This window comes from Etheostoma spectabile, chromosome 1, assembly GCF_008692095.1.
Source record: "Etheostoma spectabile isolate EspeVRDwgs_2016 chromosome 1, UIUC_Espe_1.0, whole genome shotgun sequence".
In the NCBI taxonomy this organism is placed as follows: Eukaryota; Metazoa; Chordata; class Actinopteri; order Perciformes; family Percidae; genus Etheostoma; species Etheostoma spectabile.
The window spans coordinates 12529953-12556499 of NC_045733.1; the positions used below are offsets into that span (position 1 = coordinate 12529953).

General features: G+C 38.0%; 1 protein-coding gene across 2 annotated transcripts; it reads right to left on the bottom strand.

The window, feature by feature from the left end:
• Nucleotides 1-122: 122 nt before the first annotated feature.
• On the bottom strand, nucleotides 123-26547 carry cdh16 (cadherin 16, KSP-cadherin). Of its 2 annotated transcripts, XM_032526202.1 has the most exons (18): nucleotides 26122-26547; nucleotides 25575-25625; nucleotides 25373-25471; nucleotides 23740-23874; nucleotides 23355-23484; nucleotides 21934-22092; nucleotides 20435-20631; nucleotides 16489-16614; nucleotides 14963-15113; nucleotides 13765-13977; nucleotides 12177-12253; nucleotides 10230-10421; nucleotides 6139-6380; nucleotides 5917-6047; nucleotides 5077-5316; nucleotides 2444-2560; nucleotides 1700-1816; nucleotides 123-1448 (listed from the first exon to the last, which is right to left on the bottom strand). In XM_032526202.1, the coding sequence occupies exons 2-18, from the start codon at nucleotides 25617-25619 to the stop codon at nucleotides 1348-1350; spliced, it is 2472 nt and encodes an 823-aa protein (XP_032382093.1). In that variant the 5' UTR covers nucleotides 25620-25625; nucleotides 26122-26547; the 3' UTR covers nucleotides 123-1347. The 2 variants fall into 2 exon arrangements, with proteins under 2 accessions (XP_032382093.1, XP_032382164.1); XM_032526273.1 differs by lacking the exon at nucleotides 26122-26547 and having other exon boundaries at nucleotides 25575-25992.

Below are 26547 nucleotides of genomic sequence, written 5' to 3' on the forward strand. Positions count from 1 at the left end.
AGCTTATTGGGACACTTGACACTTTAAAGCTACACTCATTGATTTGGGGGCACTACAAGATAGAGGGAACTGCAAAAATGCTAACAGACTAATTGGAGTCTTATAGCTCTCATGCTATGTCATGTCTGTGAGAACATTTTTGTGACTGTAAGTATTTGCCCCTCATGGTAGAGTATGAACAATTATTCCAAATGAACTACACTTTTGTCAGAGCAGGCCAATGGATGAGTATGTAGCGGCTATTTGTAAAGCTTTGTCTTTTGTGAATGAGAGGTGATTAGTGTGTTGGACATTGCTAGGTGAGTGTCATTTAGTGGACCTTCAAATGTTGAGCTATTCATAGCAACACTCTGGTCTCAATTTAGCTTTGCTTGCCTGTGAGGTCGCCTGGTTCAGCATTTATAAAGAGGGACTGGAACGCTCTGCTAATACAATTACAAACAAAGGACAATTTCAGGCTGTTTTATTAGATTAGAAAAGTGTTTCGGTTTGTATTGTGGAAGCCAGCTGGATGAAAAGAAAAGATTCAGAGTGAATGAGCTACAGCTTTGAGAAGCTCAGATTTAAAGCACAGTTCATGTACAGTTATACTATGAATAGAACCAAATAATCTATATGAAAATTTGAAGTGGAATGGAATTATGCAGTTATGGAGCTTGCAACATGTTTTCATTCTGAAAGTATGTGTTAAATAAGATTAAACCACATCAAAGCATTTACAGGCATATTTCTCCTATTTTATAGTCTTACAACAATCTTTTTGTAACAATTTATCATAATTAGGAATCAAGGACATAGCATCATATTTCAGTGACCAGGGTGAGGATAGAGAACATACGATTTAGAGAATAAAGTTGAAAGATTAAGAGAAAACATTAAAATAAAAGGTCAAAAAGTAATTTAAAAATATCGCAACTTTTTTCATATTATGAATTTAAACTAAAAAAAGTACTTTTTTCTAATAAATTACATTATAACTTTATTCTTGAAACATTTTGCAACTTTTCACTATTAGTATGCCTTTGTTCTCCAAATCTCTTAATTTCCAAACCTTGGCCTTATACTGTTGTTCTGGTGAATTTTGAAACGTTCAACAGCTATAAAAAAAATTTAAAAACATAAAACACAAGTCAACATCATTGCAGACACAAGCCGCACTTAACATACATTACACTTCTTGATTAATATCTTGACATTTTGTTTTCACGCCAGTGAACATCCAATAACTGAATAAAAATTATTTTTTAGACATTCACTTAATGAATTCAGTGCCCTGATAGCAACATTGTTACATTGGTCCAGTTGGCAGCGGCAGTGAGCAGGACATCCAATTCAGTGTCATCCTAATTAGATTGAAATATTCAGGGGAACTCTCTCCTGGCTAGTTTTGCTCGGCCGTTTGGGACTCTGGTATGACAGTCTCACAAACACAACAATGAGGATAGTTCCTGGAATTAAAAAAACAAAAAAGCAATGATATTCAACAACATTGCTATGCATTTCCTTATTTGTCTGTAAAATGTAATGAATAGGCACAGAGTATCTCAAAGCCTTGAACACTCAAATGCAATCCAGTACAAACACCCTGAAGACAAACACTTGTTTTATAAAGCTTGTAATGGAGCTTATGATGCATTCTCAATTGCACGTGTTTACATGGTATGGTGGCATTAACAGTGTGTTCAGCCTCTCTGCTCACCTATGACTGCAAAGGTGCCAAGCAGAATCCCCACTGCAGACTGAATAGTTGGCATGCCCTGCAATTGCTTGGCAGCCATTTTGCAGTTCCCTCTGACGTTGCAGGGACACACTGTCACTAACAGAGGAGGAAAAAGGACAACTAAAAACAAAAACAACTTACACAAGAGGCTAGTTCTGACTAAACAGGAAATACCAGTCATTGAAAGTTAAATCATGTTATGTTAAGGATTGATGTTTGATGCCAAGAATCTTCAAAACAATTTAAAGTTATAAACACAACAAAAAACACTTCCCAACTAAAAATGAATGGAAGATTTATCTGAGATCTTAGAAAATAACTCATATAAACTCTGTACAGTTGAAAGGTGACAGGTGTTAATTGTTTTCCTGCCCACACATATGACTATATTTGTTATGTATCATAAATGAAAACTGAATGTAGACGGAGGCTATTCTCTTAACCACATAGTTTATTCTAACCTATGCATGAGAAGTTTTATGCTTGTCTGTGCTATTTATTATGTGTCAGCAGGCTGTATTGGGCAGTGCATAGTCTTAAGAGAGCTGTGTACTTACAAGCCTGGAAAAATCATTTGTAAAGCTCCATTACATCATTATTAAACAAGAACAGTGTGAGGACAAGCTAGCACACACAGGGGTTGATCTCTATTGATTGTTCCAACGCTCTGGTCCCATAACCCCTGTGATTGCTTTAGCTTATCAGCAGGAGAGTCGGCATTACCTGGCAAGTTTATGAAGGTGCTCCTGGGAGGAGAGCTGCTGTCAGAGATGGTGAAGGGCACAGTGTAGACCTCAGGGGCCAGGTAAGGGGTGTTTAAGGACAGGTTGGTGTGAGTATCTGAAGGACAAAACACATAAATGATAAAATGTGCTGCCTTTTAATTTGATGGGACAGCTGAAGACAGAAAAAGGGGGAGAGAGTGGGAGGACAACATGCAGCAAAGGGCGGGGACTCAGAGTCAAATCCTGGCCACTGCGCTAAGGAGCCTTAGTATCTGGGCGCACGCTCAACCAAGTGAGCTGCCAGGGCGCCCTTTTTCACAATTTCATTACATTTACTTATCAAATCTCAATGTGATAACTTGGATGCACCCTATACAAAAGGTCTAAACTCACACTTGCAGTCTGCATGGTACTTGTGCTTGTATTTAGTGGATTGAGAAAAAAAACACAATAGTATAAGCATTGTTTTCATAATGTCTTCTCATAAGAAGAAGAGAAACAACAATTCCTGTGCAGCACTACAACTGAGTACCAGTTTGGTTCATCACAGAATAGAAAAGTGAATTCTGAAAAGTGTTGAATTAAGCTTAAATGTCCCATGACATGGTGCTCTGTGAATGCTTTTATATAGACCTTATTGGTCCCTTAATACCATATCTGAAGTTTCTTTCCCAAAATTCAGCCTTGGTGCAGAATTAGAGCCACTAGAGGCAGTCCCACAATGAGCTTTCCTTAGTATGTGCCATTTCTGAGTCTGTGGGCAGACTTGGGGAATGCATATAATGTTAAAAAACCTGAAATTTTCATTCCATGGGACCTTTAATGTTTTGTAACACGCTTAAGCAGTCACTGAAATAATGGTGCACATGTCAATGATGTATATATATACTGTATATATTTTACAATTTCTTCTACAAGGAGCAAAAACACATGCATACAGCTGCATAACTACACAACACACCAAGTGAGACAGACTGATGGAGCTGTGCATGGTGCAGTCTGGAGTGTGTGACTCTTTATCTAATCTCTGTAAATCAGTCTAAAATACTTGCCTGGCTGCATGACGTAAAAGCCCTGTCCCGTAAAGAACTGTTTTATCAAGCTGTTTGAACCCTTATCGGAGGGTCTCAAACTCCACGCTCACACCTTCCCATCATTCCCCTTCATGTACCATTTGTCAGTCAGCAAAACACAAGCTGTGCAGGCTGTTAATTTGTCCTCTGTCTGCACTGTTTTGCCTCAGATGGAACGTTTTCCCAGGTTGGATCTGTGACCACCTATCTGCCCACTTACTAATTGGGATTTTGGATGATACTAACAAAGATTATTTCCATTAAAATGCTATTAAAGGCATTACATAAAGACTGGATGTGTCACATTTATTGTCTTACTACTATAAACAGCTATTAAGAGTGGACGTAAGTCAAATATGATGAGCTGCTTCATTAACAGATTTCTGCAATTATAAGAACTGCAAATATTTTTAAAAATGGTACATCTGAAAGTCTCTGAAAGACTTGAGATGAATAGCTATGACACACACATGCACACACACGTTTCTTTTCATGAAAGGTTCTGTCAAGCAAACTGTGCAGCTCTACAGCAGACATTATAATGGTTTAAGTACACATTTTATTGGTACGGCCATTACTTGCTGTGACCAGGTGCAAAGCATTCTGGGAGAATCCTCTTTTAGCCTCCATTAGCTGTCAGGAACCAAGCAATGACGCCAAAGAAATTACACCGAAGATATAATTACAGCTTGACTCAATCAATACCAACAGGAACAGTGGAGTGAAAGAGGGAGATTAAAAAAACTGGAAAATAAGGGAAGGGGTTGAGCTGTTTGAATGGCTTAATGACAGGCGTCATTTCGAGAAATAGTTTGCATTTAATGAGCCCAACACTTGCAGTTTGCAACAGCAAAAAAGGATAATTATATTGTACCTCATCTCCCAGATAGGACTGACAAAATTATGCAGGAAGAAAATAGAACAGGGCAATTTGCACATCTTCAGGGCCAGATTACTCTGTTTCCTTGACGATTTTTCTTCATGGATGGCGTATCACCTATTTTAATTCATAATAGTCAAAGTAACTCAAAACTTTCAGCACACTGTGATGAATAGGCTGTTTTTAAAAATCAATTCATCAGTGATGTCACACTGCACAGCCTGGTGGCTGGATGACATCAACATGTCTTCAATAAATTCTTACTCTACATTATTCAAAAGCATGCTGATTCTTACCAAAGGGGACTTTTGCTTGGACAGGACTAGAAGACAAAAAGTTCACATATTCTGATTTGGGCTAATAATTCCATCCATTTTGCTCTCTGACTGGCTTTATGAACATGTTGGCAACCAGAACAAGACCAAAGCACTTAAGAATAGGCTAATTGATAAGTGAAACATCTGATCAGAAAACCCAAATGATAATTGAAACACCTTCATTACAAACGTGTGCACTTTGATTATTGACTACAATTAATCTCAACTTGTTTAACCTACCAAACCAATGTAGAAAGTTCCCTTAGGATGGCTTCTCCTAACAATTTGACCTCACTTGACTGTCTTTTCACCATGAATCATAAACCACCAGGTAAAGTAAAGTAAGCTGCGTACACCTCACCATTAATAGGTGTTAGCTTCCAGTTACGCCGGACTGTGGCATCACTGCGCAGGGAGAAGTTGAGTCGTCCTCCGTGCTGTGGCCCATCACTGTCCCGTGAGGCCAGCACCAGAGCTTGGTCCTCCCATCGAGGCGTACACAGGTACTTCCAGGAATAGTCTCCAACCAGCACTGGGCTGTTGTCGTTCACATCCAGAATATGGACTGTCACCAGGGTGGACGCCGATAAGGAAGAGTTTCCTAAACACAAGATGAAGGTGCTGCAGCATCATTGTCTAAATTCGATTGATTTTATTTTTTCCTTCTTCACCTTGCCTAACCTTCTCTGCTGGTTGTTTTCTATTCTCTTGCACTCATACTGCTTTCTCTTGATCTCACTGCGACTCTGTATCTTCTTCTGCATCTGTATTCTTAAGATGCTCTGTCTCTGTGTATGTGTGCATTGACTTACAGTGTGTGGTACATTAAGTGTATGTGTGGGCATGTGTAGCCAGTATTTTTCTGTCAATTAATATGAGATTTGGAGTTGCATAACAGTTATTTAACTTGTCATATTTGAAAAATATATGTATAGAAATCCACAAATCAGATAAAAAGTGCATTATTGATTTTGCAAACCTTAAATAAAATGTAGGTTAATTTATGATTCACTGGAAATGATTAATTAATCAAATACATAGTTGTGTGGTATTTATAATATATATATATATATATATATATATATATATATATATATATATATATATGTATGTATATATATATATATATATATATACATACATATACTGTATGTATATATATATATATATATATATACATATATATCCATAATGAACTTACGCCCATCCACTGCAATGACCTCCATGGTGTATGTGCTGTTCTCCTCTCGGTCCAAGGCCTGCACTGTCTTCAGTTCACCAGAATACTTCCCTATTGAAAAATATTTCTTGGTGTCTCCTTGAAGAGAATATCTGCACACAACAAAACACATGCAACTCAGAAGAATTATAACTGAGGAAGAAGATCACTATTCCTACAGCATTCATCAGTTCTTAGGCTCACCTGATTGGGTGAGAATCAGGGTCGTAACCTCGGATGGTGGCAATAACCCGTCCTGGTTCCTCACCCTCCCTGACAGTCACCTCATAATGGCTTTGAGACAAGATTGGACCTTCATTCACATCGTCAACATAGATGGAGACTGTTGCTGTAGATGCAGGTCCATATCGACCACGGACCAGAGCCACTGGGTTCTGAGCACTGAGCACGAGGATGTACTCACTCTCACGCTCAAAATCCAAGACCTGTAGAACATACGTACACACGAAATTACACACACATTTATAAACCCCAATTTCAGTGTGCCTTTCAAAAGAATGGCTTCTGGTTAGTTATTCTGCTTTGTCTTTGGTAGAAGATAATTCCTAATGATAACTGTTGACAGTAAACAGGACATAGTTGCAATACAATGCATAAAACAAGTGGAATAGTAGAAATTTTGCTTTTTTTAAATTATTAATGAATCACCAATTGAAATATATATGATGGAAGTAGTTGAATTTCTTTGCTTTAATTACATTTTATAGGCAATCTGTGTGTCAATCGCCCACACATTGAAGAAAAACAGCATGTTGTTTTTGCCAGAAGGATAAGGACACAGAACAGTCCACTGTGTTCAGTCCCCTTATCTCACTTAAGAAAACTGGATTTCCTGGCAGACTTTTGCTGTATTTTCAATATGAGCCAGACACAGGTCACAGGGAGATGAGACGATTACGAGAACTGTATGTGACAATGCAGTAAACACCCCTACCCATATCCCTATATGAGCTTGAGACATTTGATTAATTTGTGTGAACATAGAACATATATGAAACTATGTTAAGGTTGCAGTGTATTCGATACACATTTTTGAGTGTGAAAGAGTGTAAAAAAAACATTTAAACAACTCTATCCATAAACTTTAGAACTTTTACATGCAATTATATGTAGGTCTAATTTTGAAGCAACATAGCCAGTAGCAGATTTCATGTGATAAGATTCCATTGAATTACAATAAATCAGTAACTGTGACCTGCTGACTTTGTATCAAGTATTACAAATGTAGTTTCATAGTGGTGGCATGGAAAGATTAACTGCAGTTATATTAGTGTTTGTAGAATCCTGGCATTGTCTCATCTGATCTTAATCTCTAATGTATTGCTTTTTAAATGTAATCTTCGGAATCCTACAGCTTGTATTTTCTGTCAGGTTTGACTCTTTAATGTGTTCTGTCTCCCATGGAACGAGACATTATTAAACCAGTGCTGGCTGACATTGTGCTGATCAGGCTTGAGTGCGTCTCTGTTGCCAGGGAGAAGAAACACAGACCTTGGCGGGTGCATGAGTACTGCCGTTGACTGGAAGTGACACATCAAACTACTCAGTGCATCAGAACATGTGCATGGACTTTCTCTCGAGGCTATAGTCATCTAAACAACTATATTACTCAAACTATTCACATGGTGATACCACTTTTGATTTATTCATCTTTTACCCTGAATCAGGTATCAGTGAAACACTATTATCTAAAATAATTTCTGTTTTTCATGACAAATGTTAACTGGTACGGATTGTTCTTTTTATGATAAAATAGAATAATGTTATTTTTATTCCAACCCACGATAACGTTTCTGGCCACCTGATGAATGTTAGTCCAATATTCACTGTCCTTTTAGCTCTAAGGGAAATGCTTCACTATGTTCACCAACTAGTCGCAAACGGTCTCTGTCTGCCATTTGGTGCTGAGCAGGTAGAGTACCGAGCAATAAGAGTGAACCAGGAAGAGTGCCCAGATAGCTCATTTGGTAGAACGAGCGACCATATATAGAGACTTACTCCTCGACGCAGCGGGCCAGGGGTTGACTCCAACCTGCGGCCCTTTTCCCTATGTCTTCATTTGTCCTGTCAAAAATAAAGGCCGAAAAATGCCCAAAAAATAATCTTTAAAAAGAGTGAAGCAAAACAATGTACTGGAAATGGCTAAGAAGCTCCATAAAGCTGATGGGAATTGCAGGTGGTCATTACCAGTGACCCCTTTCACCTACAAGTAGCCATTTAATTCATTAATACCAATCATAGTCACTTTAGACAACTGTACTACCATTACATGAGCTTTTCTGTCCATAGAAATATCGGAGACCTCTGTTTGTGCCCCGTGTAAAACCAAAATTCAACGTTGACTGATTTTAACTGACGTACAGAACTAATACACATACTTATTTTAACCCATACCATAATCTTTTCCTAAAGCTAACCAAGTAGTTTTGTTGGCTGAACCTAACCCTACCCTGCACACTACATAATGAAGACATTACACAAAAAACACGCCAAGGGGTTCTAACCAAGCATCTGTATGCGACGAGTTGGAAGTGAGAATGTCTTGGGTGGACGGATTCATGACAATTAGTCCCAGTTAAGAATACAAACTCAAGAAACTATTTTGTTTGAATCTTTGCTGACCTGTCTTCTCTCAAGACAAAGGTCCGTGCTGCTGGCTTAACCGTTATTATGTACGCCATATTATAGCTTTAAATCATTTGTCTAAGTAGAAATGACGCATGTAACAAATCTTTTTGTAATAATACATATACCAATGATTGAAGTGATTCAAGTTAGAGTCACCTACCATTGAAGTTACACTATTATTCCAGCTGAGATCATTCTTATATGATTCAGTTTACTTACATTACAAGATTTGCACTTTAAACTGACAACTCACACCTGTAATGGGTAAATATGTATTAAGGATTTACTAGCAGATAACTTTGAATGAATTCATTGAAGGTAAATACAACACTTACATAATTAATTGTTGAACTGTTACAAAAAGCTCCAATCCATATAAATGTCAAACAATGTTTCATTCAATCTTTTCTATAACAAAATGGTTTTATATTTGATGTTATGTCTAATGTTTCCTGTTCTCCTCGTCATGATTAGATTCCCCTCAAATCCCCTGGTTCGTTATACATTTATATCAATTGACAGCTTCTAGCCTGTGCGGTAAACTGCCATTAGTGTGTGCTCACACAATCTAATTATTCACTTGGGCTGTGAACAGTGTGTAATTTCTAATAATGAAATGTGTCTGCCTTCTGGCTCTGACCTTATACTGTAACACGATGAATTAAAGGATTTGCTCAAGTGCATTTTAATCCACTGGGGCTTTACTTGTGAAGGATTTAAGCTTTATTTTTTACTAAAGTGAGCTAAATGAACAACAGTATTCCTTGATATAAAGTAAGTTACAGTTATGTTTCACAAGGTCAATACAAGCTTTAGACACAGCTGCTGAAAGAGACGAGAATTGGAGCAGTGTAACATGATTTCTAAAAAACAGAAGTCCTCGTGTATACATCGGAAATAATACAAGATCCATTTTTAGCTTTTAGACATCTGCTTTATCTCAGCGGAGCATGTGCAGCTCACAGTTCAATCACATTCGTCAACTCCCACAGAGAAGTTGCCTGGCCAACTTACATAGAGCAGACCATTAAATTACACACACACGCACGCACACACACACACACACACACACACACACACACACACACACACACACACACACACACACACACATGTGTTCCCTCATGCATCCCTAAAACGTCCTGCTGGATTATAGGGGGCAGGCAAAGGGTGATGAGCTCCAGGGACAGGAGAGATTATTGGGCAGAAAAATTCCATTGTCACATGGACTCTTTTTTCTTTGGGGCGTGTCCGACTGAAGTATTGACATATTGGAATATCCTTTTCCAACCTTTCTGCCAGTTGCTCAAATATACACACTGTGATGTAAAACCATGTTCTTGTTAAAAATGACCTGAGTTATATATGTCACTGCTAATCCAACACTACTGAATGAATTATCTCTTAGGACTGCCCCAACTGAGACAAACACAAGCCATCATGCCAAAAATTGTCCTTCACATTAATATTTGTGCTCCTGAGAGGAAAACTGTGTTTGTACTCTCATACCCTAAACAGCATAAAGAAAACAATTAACATATCAGTTTCATTTGGACTTGAATCTCTAGCTGATCTTTGTGGTATGTAATCAATCAGGTGGTCAAATGTTTGTGTACAGAGGTCGCAGCATGGTTTGTGTTGTTTACCTTTGAAAGGATGAGTGAGACCTCATTGGTCTGCTTGTCTGTCACTAAGGTAAAGACCTCCTCCTCATTCCCAGACTCTAAACGATAATCCACCTTCCAGCTGTCTCCTCCTCGAACATCTGCATCCCCTGCCAGAACAGCTGTTACAGTGGTACCCACTGGAGCGTCCTCTGAAATGTGAAAGGGCCCGTACTGATAGGAAGAAAATGGGAAATATATGATTACCCAAAACAAACCCTATATTTGAGACACTCTTGTGAAAAAAGCACCAAAGAGTGCATGTATCGTAACAAATTATAAAAAAAATTGAATCTAATTAGCAATTTTCTTCACAGATTTCAGCTCACTTCAAACCTCACTGACAGGAAACCTCTCAAGGAAAACCTCCCCAAGAAAAAGAGAGGAAATAACAGGAAAACATAATGGGAAAAAATGGTGCATTTAATTATTACTCATTCTTATTATAAAACATGACTTTATTGCTCATTGCAAACCAGGGATACTGGATTTTGGCCACAATATCGATCCTGATATGTTTAGAAAAGAATTGTGACATGTGAGCATATGATAGCCCCCTCCTGCCCTCTTGTTGTTAGCTAACCTTTATTCACACACCTCTATGTGTTTAGACAGCTATTTAATCTACCACTCACGGATATCCTCTGTGAAGCAGCCATCCCTCTGATCTGGCTGCCCCATCCGCAGAGTCGCTGAACCCAGCCCTGTCACCACTTACCTCCCACATCCCCCCCTATAGCGCTGCCTTCACATTGCCATGGAAAAAACTGCACTTCTCAGGCGTGACCTGCTCAAGAGCATTTTCCACCTCTGTGTGTGTGTGTGTGTGTGTGTGTGTGTGTGTGGTGTGTTGTGTGTTTGTTTGTGTGTTTGAGCAAGGGTATTCTATATATATATATATATATATATATATATATATATAGATATATATATTAATAATAAGTATATATATATATATATATATATATATATATATATTTAGTATATACAGTATACATATTGAATTATTTTTTATCAAGGCTGTATTCAACAATACTGTATCTTGTTGTAGGTCAGGACATGTATTTCTAAAAAAGATCTACAGTCAATAACACCTAAACATCATAATGTCTGCGCAGCCTTTCAGAGTCATTGTGGTTTGACAGAGTGAACCGCTCAAGACTGGTTCCCCATCATCACAGCATGACGGCTCTCCTATGTAACGCCAAGTCTTCGTGACTTTTTCTCTTCTATTATGCGGCACGTGTGGGAGAAAAAGAGGGGATTTTCTGTAACTGCTTTTCTTTAAAACGTTTTTCTTTCACACCAGCAGCTACGCCAAAATGAGGGAAACCACTGTCACATTTCATGCTGGGCCTGTATCTGAAGCATTAATGATCAACTGGATCACTACGAGTTATAAAATAGATGGTGGCGTTAGTTAGCAAACAAGTTTTGTTATTGCAAAAAGATACACGAGGATGCCATATAATATTTAACTAAATAATTGTTTAACTGAAGCGGTTGCATATGTTTTTTAATTAATATTTATGCATGTTATTTTTTTTTTTTTTTTTTATTTAACCTTTATTTATCCAGGTAAACTGTTTGAGAACCAATTCTCATTTACAAACATGACCTGGCCAAGAGGCTACAGAAATAGATATGAACATACTGTACAACTTTACATAGTCAAACATCCTCTAATCAAAATTCCTCTAATAACATGGTGCCATCGCTATAATCCTGAGATTAGAGGGCATATCTAGTTCCCTGCCAGGGAACTAGATATGCCAAGGAGCTAGATCTGTAACCTGCAGAGTGGGTTCACAGTCTGTAGTCCAGTAGCCACTTATGATGACCTGTGATGTGAAGTATTGTTTACCATGTCTTGAGCAGTCTGTTGCATTGGAAGCATTTCTGTGTCTGTTTGAACATGTGCTCTTGTACCTCATGTTGGGAGAAGACTGGCGGGTTGTTGTTCTCATCCTGCACCGTCACAACCACAGTGCACGAACTGTTAAGACCTGCCAGGGACATCATCACGGCTTCTGTTAGTGACTCAGGGTCAGCGTATCACACACATTAAATATGCTGAAGGAACAGCAAGTACCTCATCTTGCTTTCATCACAACCTGATGCATGAGTCATAGAGACAACATCAGCCATCACCCCAGAGGCGAGCATACAGTACATGCATCCCCCTGGGCGCTGTAGTGTCGACAAAGCTACTGACTCACTAGATTACTGTGGTCATCAACTTTTGTTTGTGACAGTCATTATAAAACCTGAATTGTTGCATTGTTTTACATTACTGTACATCATGTTATTCCCTAGTACGGTAATTGTTTTATAGTTATAATTTCCTCTTAATTGGCACCTTAAACGTAATATCCATACACCAGCTTGCAGCCTGATTGCCCACTATTTCCTCATTAAAAAATGTAAGGGACACTGTGATTGGCTATGTATTACATGCAATCACCAGTAAAATAACAGGGATGGTGATTGGAAACCTGATCCTGTGTAGTCTATTTTAGAGATGCATATTGTTAACATTGGAATACTTTATTTAGCTTTTACCCAAAAAGTGAGCCAGCAAAGCTAAAGCACAGCAAACGAAGCTATAGCATACGTTCAGTCAGAAAGAGTATATTTTTGCACGCTTAGTTAGGCCTTCTTTATTTCTTATTCATCTGCTTTCAATCCGCACAAACGCACTCACTTGTTATTTCTTGCTGTCCTTTCAAATTACCTTAACAGCTGGTCTCATCAGTTCTCATCCATCCAATAGTTCAGCAATACACCTACATTGTAAGCCTAATATCCTGCTGCTGCCACTGTTTAAATATGATTCTCTGTCCGCCGTTAGTACATTCAGGAGCGCATTACGTTCATGGCTGTTATGCTATTCAAATCTGTTCTCCTCTCTGTTGTTGTCAGCTGTCATTTCAGTGAAAATTATCATAATTGCCAATGCGCCCCTCCACTTGCCCATCAACACCAATCTTGGCAGATTCTTCAGCTCCATCAGCTCCATCAGAATTATCAGCCACCACCAGTGGATGGACTCCATGGGGGAATTTACCTTGCTGCTGTTCAGGGCAGACGTTCCTTAGTTACAAATCTCCCTGCAGAGTCTAAGCGCCAAACACTTTCTACCAAGACTTATATCTCCTATCATCTGTTATAATAACCTGTCTCTCCTGATTAAACTGTTTCTTGCCACAGCATGTGTCTTTACTTGTCTACAATATACACAGAATGAAAGGGAGCAGGAGAAAAAAGTAGGTATAAATACATTTTCAACCTTTTTTGTTTGTATACAAAGATAACCTCTAAAAAGATACCTCAATCTCTAATATTCTATTCCCACTAAGTTCCTACTAAAGCAACAGGACATGCCACTAGATCAAATTAATGAAGAAAATCACAGTTAAAATGGCATTTATGCCTTTTGTGAGACTTAGTGAGGTTGCATAAGGTAAAAATTACAACGGGGAGAAAAGCTGTAATTTGCATCAACGAAAAAAATCACCTTTGGCATCCTCAGCAGTGATGGTGAGGGTGTATTGAGGTGCTGTGCCCTCCATACTGTCTGCTTGGACGGAGATGACCCCTGAGTCACGGTCCACTCTGAAGAGGGCACGAGGGCTCTCTGGAATTTGTCCAACTAAGCGGTAGAAGATGCGCACGTTGTCTGTCTTGGGATCGTCGTTATCCGCTGCCTGCACTGTCAGGATTTCTGTCCCTGGGGAAACACAGCAGGAAAGAACAGTAAAAACAGGCCCTCTAACATGAGATAATCTAACCAATCTAGAGCCATAACAACAATTTTAACATAACGTTTTTTATTAAATGGAAAATCTTTATCCTATAGTGTCTGTTTTTCTTGTGACTGAATTTCAAATTTGCTACATTTTTAACTCAGAATCTGAAAAAAAGTACTAAACACTTTAAACAGGTTTTCAGAGTTTTTTGTAATAAAACTTAAAATGTATTTCTCTTTGCAATAACTTACAGTCCCAAAGCACACTGAATAGGACTAAGGAGTGTCATTTATATATTTATATATTGTGTCATTTATTGATCACTCAGTAATTCCATTTGTAGATTAACAGATTGTCCAATCTAATTCCTTTCCCAGAATTAAGCAATTTAAGAAATCAACAAAAAGCTTTTATGCCTGGACCTGATATGTCACACCAAGTGCTTTTTATGAGTGAGGGTGCATTCCCTCCATGTCCTGGCAAAAATCCCAATCTGCTTTCACAAAAACGTATCTGGCACTCTCAACTCTTTCATCACTGCACGGTTCCTTCCAGCCAGTGTGTCCTTTATGTTGTTGTGAAACAAGATTCCCATTATAGAGTAAATGTGACCAAGGATTATCAAGAGGTCTCGTTAAGGTCTGTTGTCATGATGATCACTAATTTCACCAGTAATTAGAAATAGCTAAAGCTATTCAGACTTGAGTATTTTAAGTTTTTATATAAGGTATATAAGTATTTTTACATGGAAACATTGTAGATATTGACATGTTAGTTTTGCTTTAACACCTCAGTTATCCAAAATATAAATGTCCTTCTGTAAACTGTCAGGGCAGTTTTGGTCCCGTATTTTCTAACACATCTTGGAGAAGCAAAAGAGAGATTCATATAAACACATATTTTACAAACAAATTTTCAAATTGTTTGTGAGAGTGCTAAAATATTTAAAAAGCTACCAGGAGTTACCTCGAGCAGCCAGTTCCTTTACCACTGTGTGGTACTGTGCCTCTGGAAAGGTGGGTCTGTTATCATTGGCGTCGCCCACCATCACCCTCAACTCCACAGGCTTGGCAATCTCTCTGCCATCTGGACGCTCAACCACAATGCTGATCTGAAACTGACATGGCAAAAAAAAGAGAAACACAACATTTGTATCACTGAGTATCAAAGAAATCGAGACATATTTGGTCAACTGGTGTGGTATCTTTACATTGTGACCTCTATAAATCTTGTACATCCTATTTTGTGGCTTTTAAACTCATATATGTATTACAGTAAGTTATGAAAAGGTAGACTGGTTGACTGTGACCCAGTTCAGGGTGCTCCCCTGCCCACTGCATGATGGGATAGGATCCTATAATGAGGATAAGCTGGTAAACAGAAAAGATGGATGGAAGCGAGAAACAAGGCGTCTACATTCATCATTCTGCACTTCTGACAGGTGGGGCCAAGATGCTTACTTTAATATATGAAATCAACACCATCACCCATTAAGGATACAGACCTAATGATGCAGCTGTATTCAGACAAGAGACGTTTGGCATTTAGTGGCTCATTAACAAGTCCACAGCTTATCAATCGTTTTAAGAGTGATGGTGTAACTACAACCTTTCCATCACTAGAGGAAATGAAATAGCATAAGCTAATGTCTTCTGCACCTTTCCATTCAATGGTCACTGCAAAATACAGCAAATGCAATATGCATGTATTACCATCACATCCACTGATGTAGCTCCGCATCTCTGTGTTGTTTTCATTTTTGCTTGGATATAATGTTCAGTAAGCCATTCAAAGATCTTAGGAACTTAAGTTGTATGTAAAACTTAAAAAGAAATGCAAACAAATAATGAATTTTAATTTGTAATCCTACCACAAATAATTATCTTTTACTCAGCCTTAAGTGAAGAAGATTTTGAAAGTAGCTTTTTCCTTTATAGTTCTTGTCATATCCCAATAATTATTGTTTTGCCACAGGCAGTATATGTTCGAGGAACATAGCTGTGCTTTTCAAGTTTTTGGGTTGTTTATCTCTGATTGGTTTGAAAATAAACTGTGTTCAGCGTTGTTGCAATTATGTGTACCAGGGCCCCTTTAACTAAATGATCATTAAGCTGTAAGTAATATGAGGAAAGATTATTAAAATAGGAGTTTTCTTATAATGTATAAAGATGAGAAATTGTTTTGTGCCATCAAACTTATCACTTCGTATTATATAATGCAGCATGTCTTGTGAAATTCAGAAAATAAAGAGCTTTTAAATATGAGCAAGCTTTATATTAAGATTATAGGCCAACCACACTCACTTATTCTAACATGTGAAACAAACACAATAAACTGAGTTCAAGCATACTGTATAAATACATCTGCTTCAGTCTGTCTTAAAGGAACAGTGTATCACTTACAGCCCTTTTGTTCAGAAACTTAAACAAAAATATTAAACTGACTGATTTATTATGAGGTGCTGAAGATGTTCAGCTTGCAGTTATACAGACCTGGTCTTGTGTCTCTCTGTCCAGAGGGGCGTTGAGATAAATGACTCCTTCTCTGCTGATGGTGAAGAGCATCTCTGGAAACTCCCCCTCCAAACTGTACTCTGCCTGACTTCCACTCCATTTGACCTACATAAACAAACACACAACAAAAAGTTTTCTAAATACAATATTTAAATACATAAAGATGGTTAACATTATAACGTCATATTCATATATTTATTTTACCATAAAAAATGTTACGTAACACGCTTTTTTATCTTGGTGCAAGAGGAAATGTATCATGTAGAATAAACCCTGGGTCGGCATGATGTATAAGCAAAAAGCTAAGCTACATTTGTGTACATGATAAGGAGCCAGGCAAATGCACTGACAATGATGTGGAACAGAGAGCACAGCCAAAACTAACTATGCAGGCTGGAGGGGATTTTCCACTCTGCTTTACAGCCCTTGACAGAGGGCTGTGCAGTGGGGCTGAAAAGGCCCTAGCAGTCATCAAACAGCACCCAAGAAGGAGAGAAGCCCAGCCGCAGTACAGCTGATGCACACCAAGGGCACGTGTATCACCTCAACTCACTGTCACACACTCCTCCCTTGTTTTGGAGATGGATGCCCTAACACTATGCTTCTGTATACAAAAAGCTGCTTCACACAGCTGGCTGCCTCTCAGTGTTTTGGTGTGTTTTTTAGACCTCAGAACTTAGAAGAGATATGTTTAATGAGCTGATTAATGATCACCGACTCTATATATAAGTTCTGTACAAAAACATCTATGAAGTAATTTGTTTTGCCTCCGTCAGTATTTGAGTCTGCAGAGCACGTTCTGTCTCCCCCGATTACTTGGGTTTGAGCTGCGTCAAGTAGTGCCCTGGGACTGTGTGCGTGCTTTGGTCCAAGACACTGTGGACTGGAGAGTTATCAGCTGCTGAATTACAGTAACAAACACAATGTCCTGTAATAAACACAAAATCAGGAAATACTAAAAATATCACAGCTGGTGCAATGTGTCGATTAACTAATTAGTTTGCAACCGTTTGCTAATTGTTTCAGTTGTCTTTTTTGAAGTAAAATTGCAAAATATTCGCTAGCCGCAGCTTTTCTTTGTCGTTTGTAATATTACACTAAATTTATCTTGGTTTTGGAGTGTTAGTTGGATAGAACAAGAAATTTAAATATGCCACCTTGGACTCAAAAAGTGTAAAAATTACAATGAGCATTTTATTAAAAAATAAGACTATAGATTAAGTAAAAATTAATAATAAGCAGATTACAATGACAATAATCAGTTGTTGTAGCTCTATAAAATATAGATATGATATGAAATGCATACTGACATGGTAAATATTGGATATCTTTGAGGGAGCAGAGGCATTTATATTACTTATAAAATCACCAGTATCACAGTCGAAAATTAACAGTTCATTTTGACTTTGACAGGTGACTGACAAAACTACAGTGTGTATTTTAGCTCGAAGGCAGAACAATAGTATTTGAGAGACAGAAACCGAGGAAGAGTTGTCTTTGGGTTTGAGACATTACACCTGCAATAACAGGTTAATAACAAAAGCGTTTTTTTGGCCACTTGGGGGCAGCTTAAACAAGTTGTAAACAAGTAAAGAAAGCTTATTTACTTATAAACAAATCCAGCACATACGGAGCAACATTAGCATTAATTTTTAACATTACATTTTGGACAGAGCGGCTTTAATGTGTGTGTTATTCAAATCAACATGAGATCACCTCCGATGACTAATGTTAGCTAAATCACCACACATACTATTTGTAATTCTGAACACTGATTATGGGGCCATGACGAAGGTCTAGTGAGGCTCAAACTAATTCTGCAACAAATAATCAGATTTCATTTGATTTTGAAAACTCAATTCAATGCAGTTAAGAGCCTTGACTCATTCATTCACAGGCTCTGAGGCCCCTCTTCCACTCCAAAGTCTCAAAAGATTGCATTACCAAGTTCAAGTAGTTCTACTGATCACATTACACAATCAAAGTTTTAGGCAGGCAATCAGAAACACACAATACATAAAAGATTGAAATTAACCTCCCATGCCCCAATGATGCAAAAGTACTGATAACAAATGACTGGATTTCAAAATTACAGCCAGAGCTTTTTTTGATCTAATTGCAGAATCAGTCAAATTGATCACATCTGCAATTTCAACTTAGTTTTATATCTGCGTTTTACACAGAGAAAGATGATGGTACAAATGCATAAAAGCAGCAAACTGATTTCAGCATGTGTGCATAAGAAAAAGACAACATTTGTTACAGGGAGTGGATGTGAACATGACTGCTCCATTTATCTGAGACAGTAGTGGAGGTGAGATCCATAGAGTGGGCCTTGAACATGACTATCTTTGTATGTGTCATAACAACAGTTAGTCCCACCGCCTACTGAGCACAGCAGCACAATCACTCAGCATGGGCAAAATGAGGCTTCCCCCAAGTAAAGATCCACGATAAACTAATCCAGTTTTGTGTGATTTAGATCCTGTGTGTAACGAATGGTTTTCATGTCGACATTTTAGTAACGGAACTAAAGAGGCTCAATTTCTCATTTTCTTAACTCATTTTGTGTTAGAAACTAAACTACACAAAGGGAATCCGCTCAGTAAAATATTTTCACACAGCCTCATTTACATGAAGAGGCACAAATGCTGTCTGTTGATATCAATACTATGAAAATGAATTATCCTTTCAAAGTCACCAAGCTGTGAAAATATCTTATTGTAGATCTGAACTGGCCTTTGAAAACTATGGAGAAAAAAAAATCAAATGTGCCTACACTTGTGAATCCACACGTTTTAAGTGGGTGGAAAGGGCTGTTAGAACAGGAGAGACAAGAGGCTGAGGGCGAGTGTGGGGGAGGTGGGAGAAGACAGGAGGAGGGGGAGGTAATGTGATGTACCTACTGGCCACAGGGACTCTCAGAACCTGAACAATGCATTTCATTCAGCTCTACAAGCCTCTTTGTTTCCACAGTTCTCAGTAGTGAATAAATAAAGTCTAATTTCCCCCATGCAGGCGTACATTTTAAAAATTTCCTCATAAAGAGTTACTGCCAATGCTAGCTCTTTTTTTTTTTTGCCATGTGTTACAAAACCTCTGAGGGCTTTTGAGTTATTTATAGAAATGTAATATGTATGTTATATTAAAACAACGAAAAGGTTAGACAAGACCACATACAATTCCAGTGATATGTTAGATGAACGTAAGAGAAACCTTTAAACAAAATTTACGTTACATTACATTACATTACTGCAGTTATACAGTAATATCACTTAAATTATTGACTGATTATCAAAACAGCTGCTGAATTATTTTCTGTTGATGGATCAAGGTTACATAACAGTTTTTTTTCAGATTTTAAGTAGACATGAATGCCAAAAAAATAATACTAATGAGTCTGTTGACTTGGTCCAGGATTTATCTTTAGATTACACAACATTCTTAAATATTTATACTGAGCTGTAAAATATGTTTATAATAACAAGCCGTATGTGAAGTCTATTTTGGAGTGGATTTTTTATAATACCCCTCAGAGTGGTGGTGGTGGTGGGTGGGTGGAAGAGTGAGTGATTATGGGAGTTAAAGTGACTCTGTCAAGAGGTAGCCTGAATGGATCCATGGTATTTGAACAGCATTAATAATTCAGTATCTGGTCACTTAGGAGGAGCCAAGAGCCACTAAAAACAGCAACTGGCAATATGATGCCACTTTACTCGCTCCAGGCTATTGACAGAGTTTGTTTTATTGTAATACGATATAACACCTGGAACTGCATAAACAATACAGTCAGCACATACCCCTAAGTTGTTTGCAGGATAAGATCAAATAAGTAAAAGTGATTTTAATGTAGATGGGTAAAAACACTTTACGTGCTAAAGTGGTGGATTTGTGTTTCAGAGTAGACACATGTTTCCTGCCTTACTTGTGAGATGGGGATGGGGTAGGGGCCAGGGAGGTTCTCCTGAAGTCGTACAGGGTCGGGAGATGCCCAGGTGTTTCCAGTCACCTCAACAGTAACAATGCCGGTGGTGAAGAAAGCGTTTGCTTTACCAGCCATGTCCTTCACCATCACTGAGAGCTTATAGCGGCCGCACATCTCTGGGTCCAGAGTTGAGGCTCCTGGTGGTCACAGTGGGATGGATGATACAAGAACACCATAGTTCCAAATGATTCTTTTAGATTTATTTTTTGAATTAACCTCTTTTCACAAGACATATATAGACAGTATTCTGAAGTGTTTGATGTCACAACACTGTGTGTAAGTATATAAGGAATCAAAGGAAATAACACATTTAAAGAGCTATTGTATTATGTGATGATTTCTGAAAACACACAACTATAATATACTTGTTCCCCTTAGTGTAGTGAGACATTACATACAATGCATGCTAATTTTCCATGTCCATGAGTACTCTATTCATCACTGAATTTCCTGCTAAAATGGAAAACAGAAACCGGACTACCCACTGTCAAGTAATCAGACCATCATCAACTGGCCTGAAAGTATTTAATCCAGGATGTCATTTTCAACAGTCACTGCTAAAGCTCTGTGGAAATGAACAACAGCAGTGTGGGGGGGAAGGAGTGTGTGTGTGTGTGAGTGTGTGTGTGTGAGTGTGTGTGTGTGCCTAAAATAAGAAAAATTGGCCAACACACATCCCTTTTACACACTTATCTTAATAGATTTTTTGTATTTCATTTCATATATAGCATGCAGTAAGTATGAATGTCAAGTAACTTGAACCCTACTACAATAAATGATATTTTTTCTTTGTTCTTGGGCGTTTACACAATGTATCAGTGAACCTTTATCTTTTTCATAAATTCAAGCTATTTCAAGGCAGATATCAATAACGATATATTGGCTGGTATTCACTTTTGTTTAACACACAACATCAAAACATCAATAAACTAAATTTATTATTAGAAACCCTTACATTTGTTTTTGTTTTTAAAGAACTGTGAGTAACATATGTACTGTAAAAAGCAAGTTATTTTATATTTGAAAAATAAACTTCTTACTACTGATACACTTCCACAAACACATCTTGGGGATGTCTGTAATGGAATTTATTGCTATTTGTTGGTTGATGTCGATCTGCAAACTGTTAATAGACTGTGTTTAATATTTGTGGCAAAGTCGGTAAAAACTAATGGAATAAAAACTAATGAAATATGAAATTAAGACTAATGGCTCCATAACTAAGTGTCTTGTTGAAACATTGCCAACATGCAAAAAAGAAGTGAGAAAGCATTCCTGAGTGTATGTAAAAAAAAAAAGCTTCTGAGGTTGCAGGAAGTTAACACAGGCATTGTGAGCTCCTTGAAGAAGGAAAAAAACATGCACACAAAAATTTCCCTTTGGGGACAAATTGTCACACTAACTCAATGCTTTCCCTACAGTCCCTAGTTTAAACCGACCTTCCTCCGTGAGGGAAACCTCTCCGGTGATGGAGCCGATGAAGAACATTTGGCTGGAGGGAATCCTGGGTGTCTGTTCCATGAGGCTGAACCGCAGCTCAGCGTGGGCGGTGTTGCGGTCATCACGATCCAGTGCCTCCACCTGCATGAATGGGATCCCTGAGAGACACAGGTGGTTAAGGGTCAAAAATATGACAGTCTTTATTAAAGACATCTCTCTCCACCACAACGCATGGATTCTTTCCAATCAGGACGCACAAAACCAATGACATACAAGCATTTGAAGTATGTGCTTGGTTTTGTAAATAGGTAAAAGTATACTGGTACCCAAGATAAAAGATGAAATAGCTACAAAATGCAAGATTTCTACATACAACATGATGCAATAATATCTTCAGCCATTATTATATGGTTTAAGAGCTGGTATTTTGAAGTGACCCTACAGGTGCATGTACCCTCATATTTCTTTTGAGTGATAAGACGCACTTAAAAAAATGATACGGTACAGTAGATTAGTATTAAAAAATGTATCTGCAAGTCAGATGATATTTTTCTTCATTGAATGAGCTGTAAAGGTTTTTTTATTGGGGGTCATGTAGCCCAAGTTTTCATGTTATGTTGACAATTTTTTTATTGTCCATGATATCGGAGAACAGAGGAAATAAAATAAAATAAATTTGGGGTATTGTACGTGTGATTGTTATGCCATAAGCCACATTTTTGTTAAAGTCATCCACTTGCGTCTGCCAGGAGCAAGAAATCCAGATAAACTAAGCTGAGCCTACCAGGATTTCTCTTTCACCAGCCCTCTCCATAGTCATTAACCTTATGTCACAGAAAAGGGAAACCTGAAAACAAACCGAGAGGCTGTCATCAACAGCTCAGTCCCCTAGATTCCCACTCAAATTCCAATAATTCACTTTTTGAACTTCACTCAGGTCTGAAGCTTTGACCGTGGCTTTGAGTTCAGTTTGGAATGAAATCCAACTCCCTGTGAGGCATAGTTCATGATTACAGTTCACCATTACATTGACAGCCGTGACCACAATCCAGTTTGAGGTACCTACCTTACTGAATTCAAAAGTCCAAAGCAGTCAAGCTAAAATAATTTCTCCTCGACAAACTATCCAGAAAACTCATCAGCTAAAAAACAAAATACACTTTAGTAGTCCCACACATTAATCAAGGAAAACATTTTGCCATTCAGGCTGGTCTTTTTTAGTCTAATCCAAATTGTGAACCAGTATGCCACATTTTAGAGTCTATTAATACAGGGGTTAAGGGTAGTTTTAAGTTTCCAGGAATACCTTAGGCATGCAAAAAACTGAATGAGTTTTTGTATTCCATGTAGGACTGACAAATACAACCCAGACTACAAAATGCTTGCAACATGGTGACCTCAGTGCTAAAGGTTCTCGTACCTTTGAGAAGCCCGAGCTGCACGCTGCCTCGCATGCTCTCCTCTATAAAAGTGGGCACATTGTCGTTCTTGTCGATGACGCACACTTCAATAGTAAAGCTCTGACGGTGCTCTGATGTTCTGAAGGACACCTACATTTCACAAACACACGCACGCACACATACAGTAGGTATCTTTGAAAAATGCACTCTGGTGTAGACATGCAGCCTTCCCATGAGAATTGAATGATGTAAAAAGTGATTCATTCTTCATACAATATTGAAAAGAGGACACAAACCTCACATGATGAACACGTAAGTTCTAATTTATAACAATTATTCATTAGTTAAACATGTTAGGAAAATTGTTCAATCACTAGTATGATATGACACAATATGAAATGCTACCTGCAGAGAGTAAGATGGCCGCTTCTCTCTGTCCAGTGGTTTTAGAGCGTAGAGAAACTGAGCGTCGACTCCGAATATCCCCTCATCATCCCCTGCTACCACCAGGTCGCTGTAATTACCTGGCAGGCTATGGAGCTATACAGAACAAAAAAAAAAAACCAGTAGTTTGTGTTCCCGTTTAAAAGCAAGTCATATGCACAAACTGGAGCAGCGAGGGGTTACCGCAGCCATCAGGGATTTAATTTTATGCATTTATGTATTTGAATATCAAGTCCAATTGAGACTTCAGAAGAATTACAGCATGATAATAAAACATGTGTCATATTTTACTTAAATGATACCTATTTTGTGGTCATGTTCTGAGAGGTGAAATGTTTAAGAGAGACAAGATACAGCCCCCATACTAACTGCAGCTGATATTTCATACTGTCAATAAATCCTGTGAAAAGATCAAAACCAACATTGAATTGATTCAAGTATCCAATAACATGATGCGCAAGCATTACAGCCTGTGCTCCGAGGCCTTTATCAAAAAGCTTTCGTTTTAGTTTTTTTGAGGGATTTGTTGACAATACAAAAATATAGACTAATGCCCAGCAAACCCAAGCCAAAATATCTCAGGATCCAAATGTCTAGTGGTGTGATGGGGCTGGTCATTCACAGAAGCTGGCAAGATAACACAGAGCTTTTGTCCTTTACAAGGTTTGCTAGATTGATCATTCGAGAAGTTAAAATAGGACAACAGACAAGCATAGCCCTCTCTGATGAACACACTATAATAAATAGCTTTTACCTTGAACCAATCTAAAGCAATTATGTCCTTTTCATTTATAACTCAATGTAGGCTTATTTTCCAACTCCTCCATTCTGGCCATTAACATGCTATTTGAAGAATGTTAATGACACTCTGTCCCACACAAAGATTAAAATTATTACTGTTTCGTACAATATGTTAAATATGTGACGTCACAACACAACCAATCAGAGTGCCAGATACTCATGCTGCGGCACAATCCAGAAGATGTCTGAGTGACATGTATGAATAAAACACCCTGCCTGCCACACTGCACGCTGGAATGAATGCAGAGGCTGGGTTATTGTGAACACTCCAATTTTAGTCTAGTGATGACGATAGCATGTTCTTTCTTTTTCTTTTTTTAACCTTCAGTGCAGATAGGAGAGAATAAAAGAAACCAACACAGTTCTGGTTTACTATACCTTTTTTCTGCCTATTCAATCATGGTCTTTTCATCACTTTTCTCACCAATAAAAGATGAACAGGCTCAAAAAGCTTTAGACCTTTCCAACAGTTTTTAATTTTAAGCCATCTAGGCTTAGAGTAACTGTTAGTCTCGCTTTGCCAGACCTAGTGTACCTCCACAATGCTGCAGAGGAGGTAGGTCTGGCAAAGAGAGCTGTCAACCTGCATCTCAAATTACTATATTCATGAACATGACATATGGGGATAACAATGCTTTTGCTGATTTTCTACCTGCTTTATTGACCATTTATATTTGAAAAAATGGTTAAGATTCTAAGATTGAGAACTACACATCTAATTTCTTATCAGAAGCCTATGAGCACAAGACAAAACCCTTTGTTAGGTAAATTCAAGTAAATTGAGATGCCTTACCTTGGCCAGATACCATGGAAAAATACCATCGTAGTTCTCAGGGACACCAATTTTAACATTTGCCCAAGAGCATGGTGCAAATGTGTAAAGTGTCATCAACTGCGAAACAAGATATTAAGTGTGTCTTAGTGACATTGTTCATGCAGTCTTGTAAATGAACAAAGTATTACAGTTCAGAGTAATTTCAGATAAAACATCTTACTATGAGAGTTATGATGAGCATTGTCGTAGCTCCTCTGTCAGCCATGAGTCCCTGTAAATGTGGCGTATTCACAGAGTTTCAAATCACATGGCCTCAGCCCAACTATCAACACAATTTCTTTTGTGTTACTGATTCACCCCAATGGTTAATAGATTTTACAGATTTTGCATGTCCGGCAACCTGCATTTAAATACAACAACGTACAACACAGTTTAAAGCAACATCTGAGCCTCTACTATAACAAGTAGCACAGAAGACCAATAAAGCCACGTTTAATTTGAAAGTAAAACGTGTCAAATATATTTTAGATACAGGATACAGCTGTTTTTTTGGCAATACCAAATCACAGGTTACGGTGCAGTGTAAAAGTAACATTAATGCCTTATATACTTCACTGACTCCAATTCAAGTCTCTGAAGTACAACAACAAACTCTGGATGTACTGTAGCTCAACAACAGCAGTGATAAAGGTGGATAAAAAAAATCAGTTAAGCAGCAAACATATTCAATTATTTGCCTATTTTAAACAAAAGGCTTTGTATCTTACCTTCTCCAAGTGAGTGTGATCCCTCTGAGAGGTGTGAGAGGAGTTTAAATTGGGTGGAAAAATTGCCTACTTGTACTCCTTTGGTGGATTAATGGTTAACACCTTGAGATAAACATGCTTAATTTCCTTGTTTCCTTCCTGTAAAACCAATGGCCAGCGAGGTTCCATTCCACTGATACGACCACATGAATATTTATGAGGATGTAAATCGCCTAAAGAACGTCTCCTTCTTTCCTGTTGCATTCTGCTGAACACTTTGCTTTAGGAATAATACCAGAGATTTTATGTTTTGATTTTATATTTTATTGAAAAAGGAAATCAACGTAAACAAAGCATTTCCAAATAATGTCAAGATTCACAAGACTCACATAACTTATTGCTTGACTTATACATTCAAAACCTGAATTCAATGTTATGGGTACAACA

Bases quoted from the DNA above. Each gene is read 5' to 3' on its own strand.
- cdh16 (XM_032526202.1), bottom strand. From the start codon at position 25,619: ATGGCTGACAGAGGAGCTACGACAATGCTCATCATAACTCTCATA. The intron at 22,093-23,354 runs GTACGAGAACCT...TGTGTCTCTCAG, and splicing joins GCAGCTCGGGCTTCTCAAAG to GGATCCCATTCATGCAGGTG. The intron at 12,254-13,764 runs GTGATTTTTTTC...TGTCCCTGGCAG, and splicing joins CACTGCTGAGGATGCCAAAG to GTCTTAACAGTTCGTGCACT.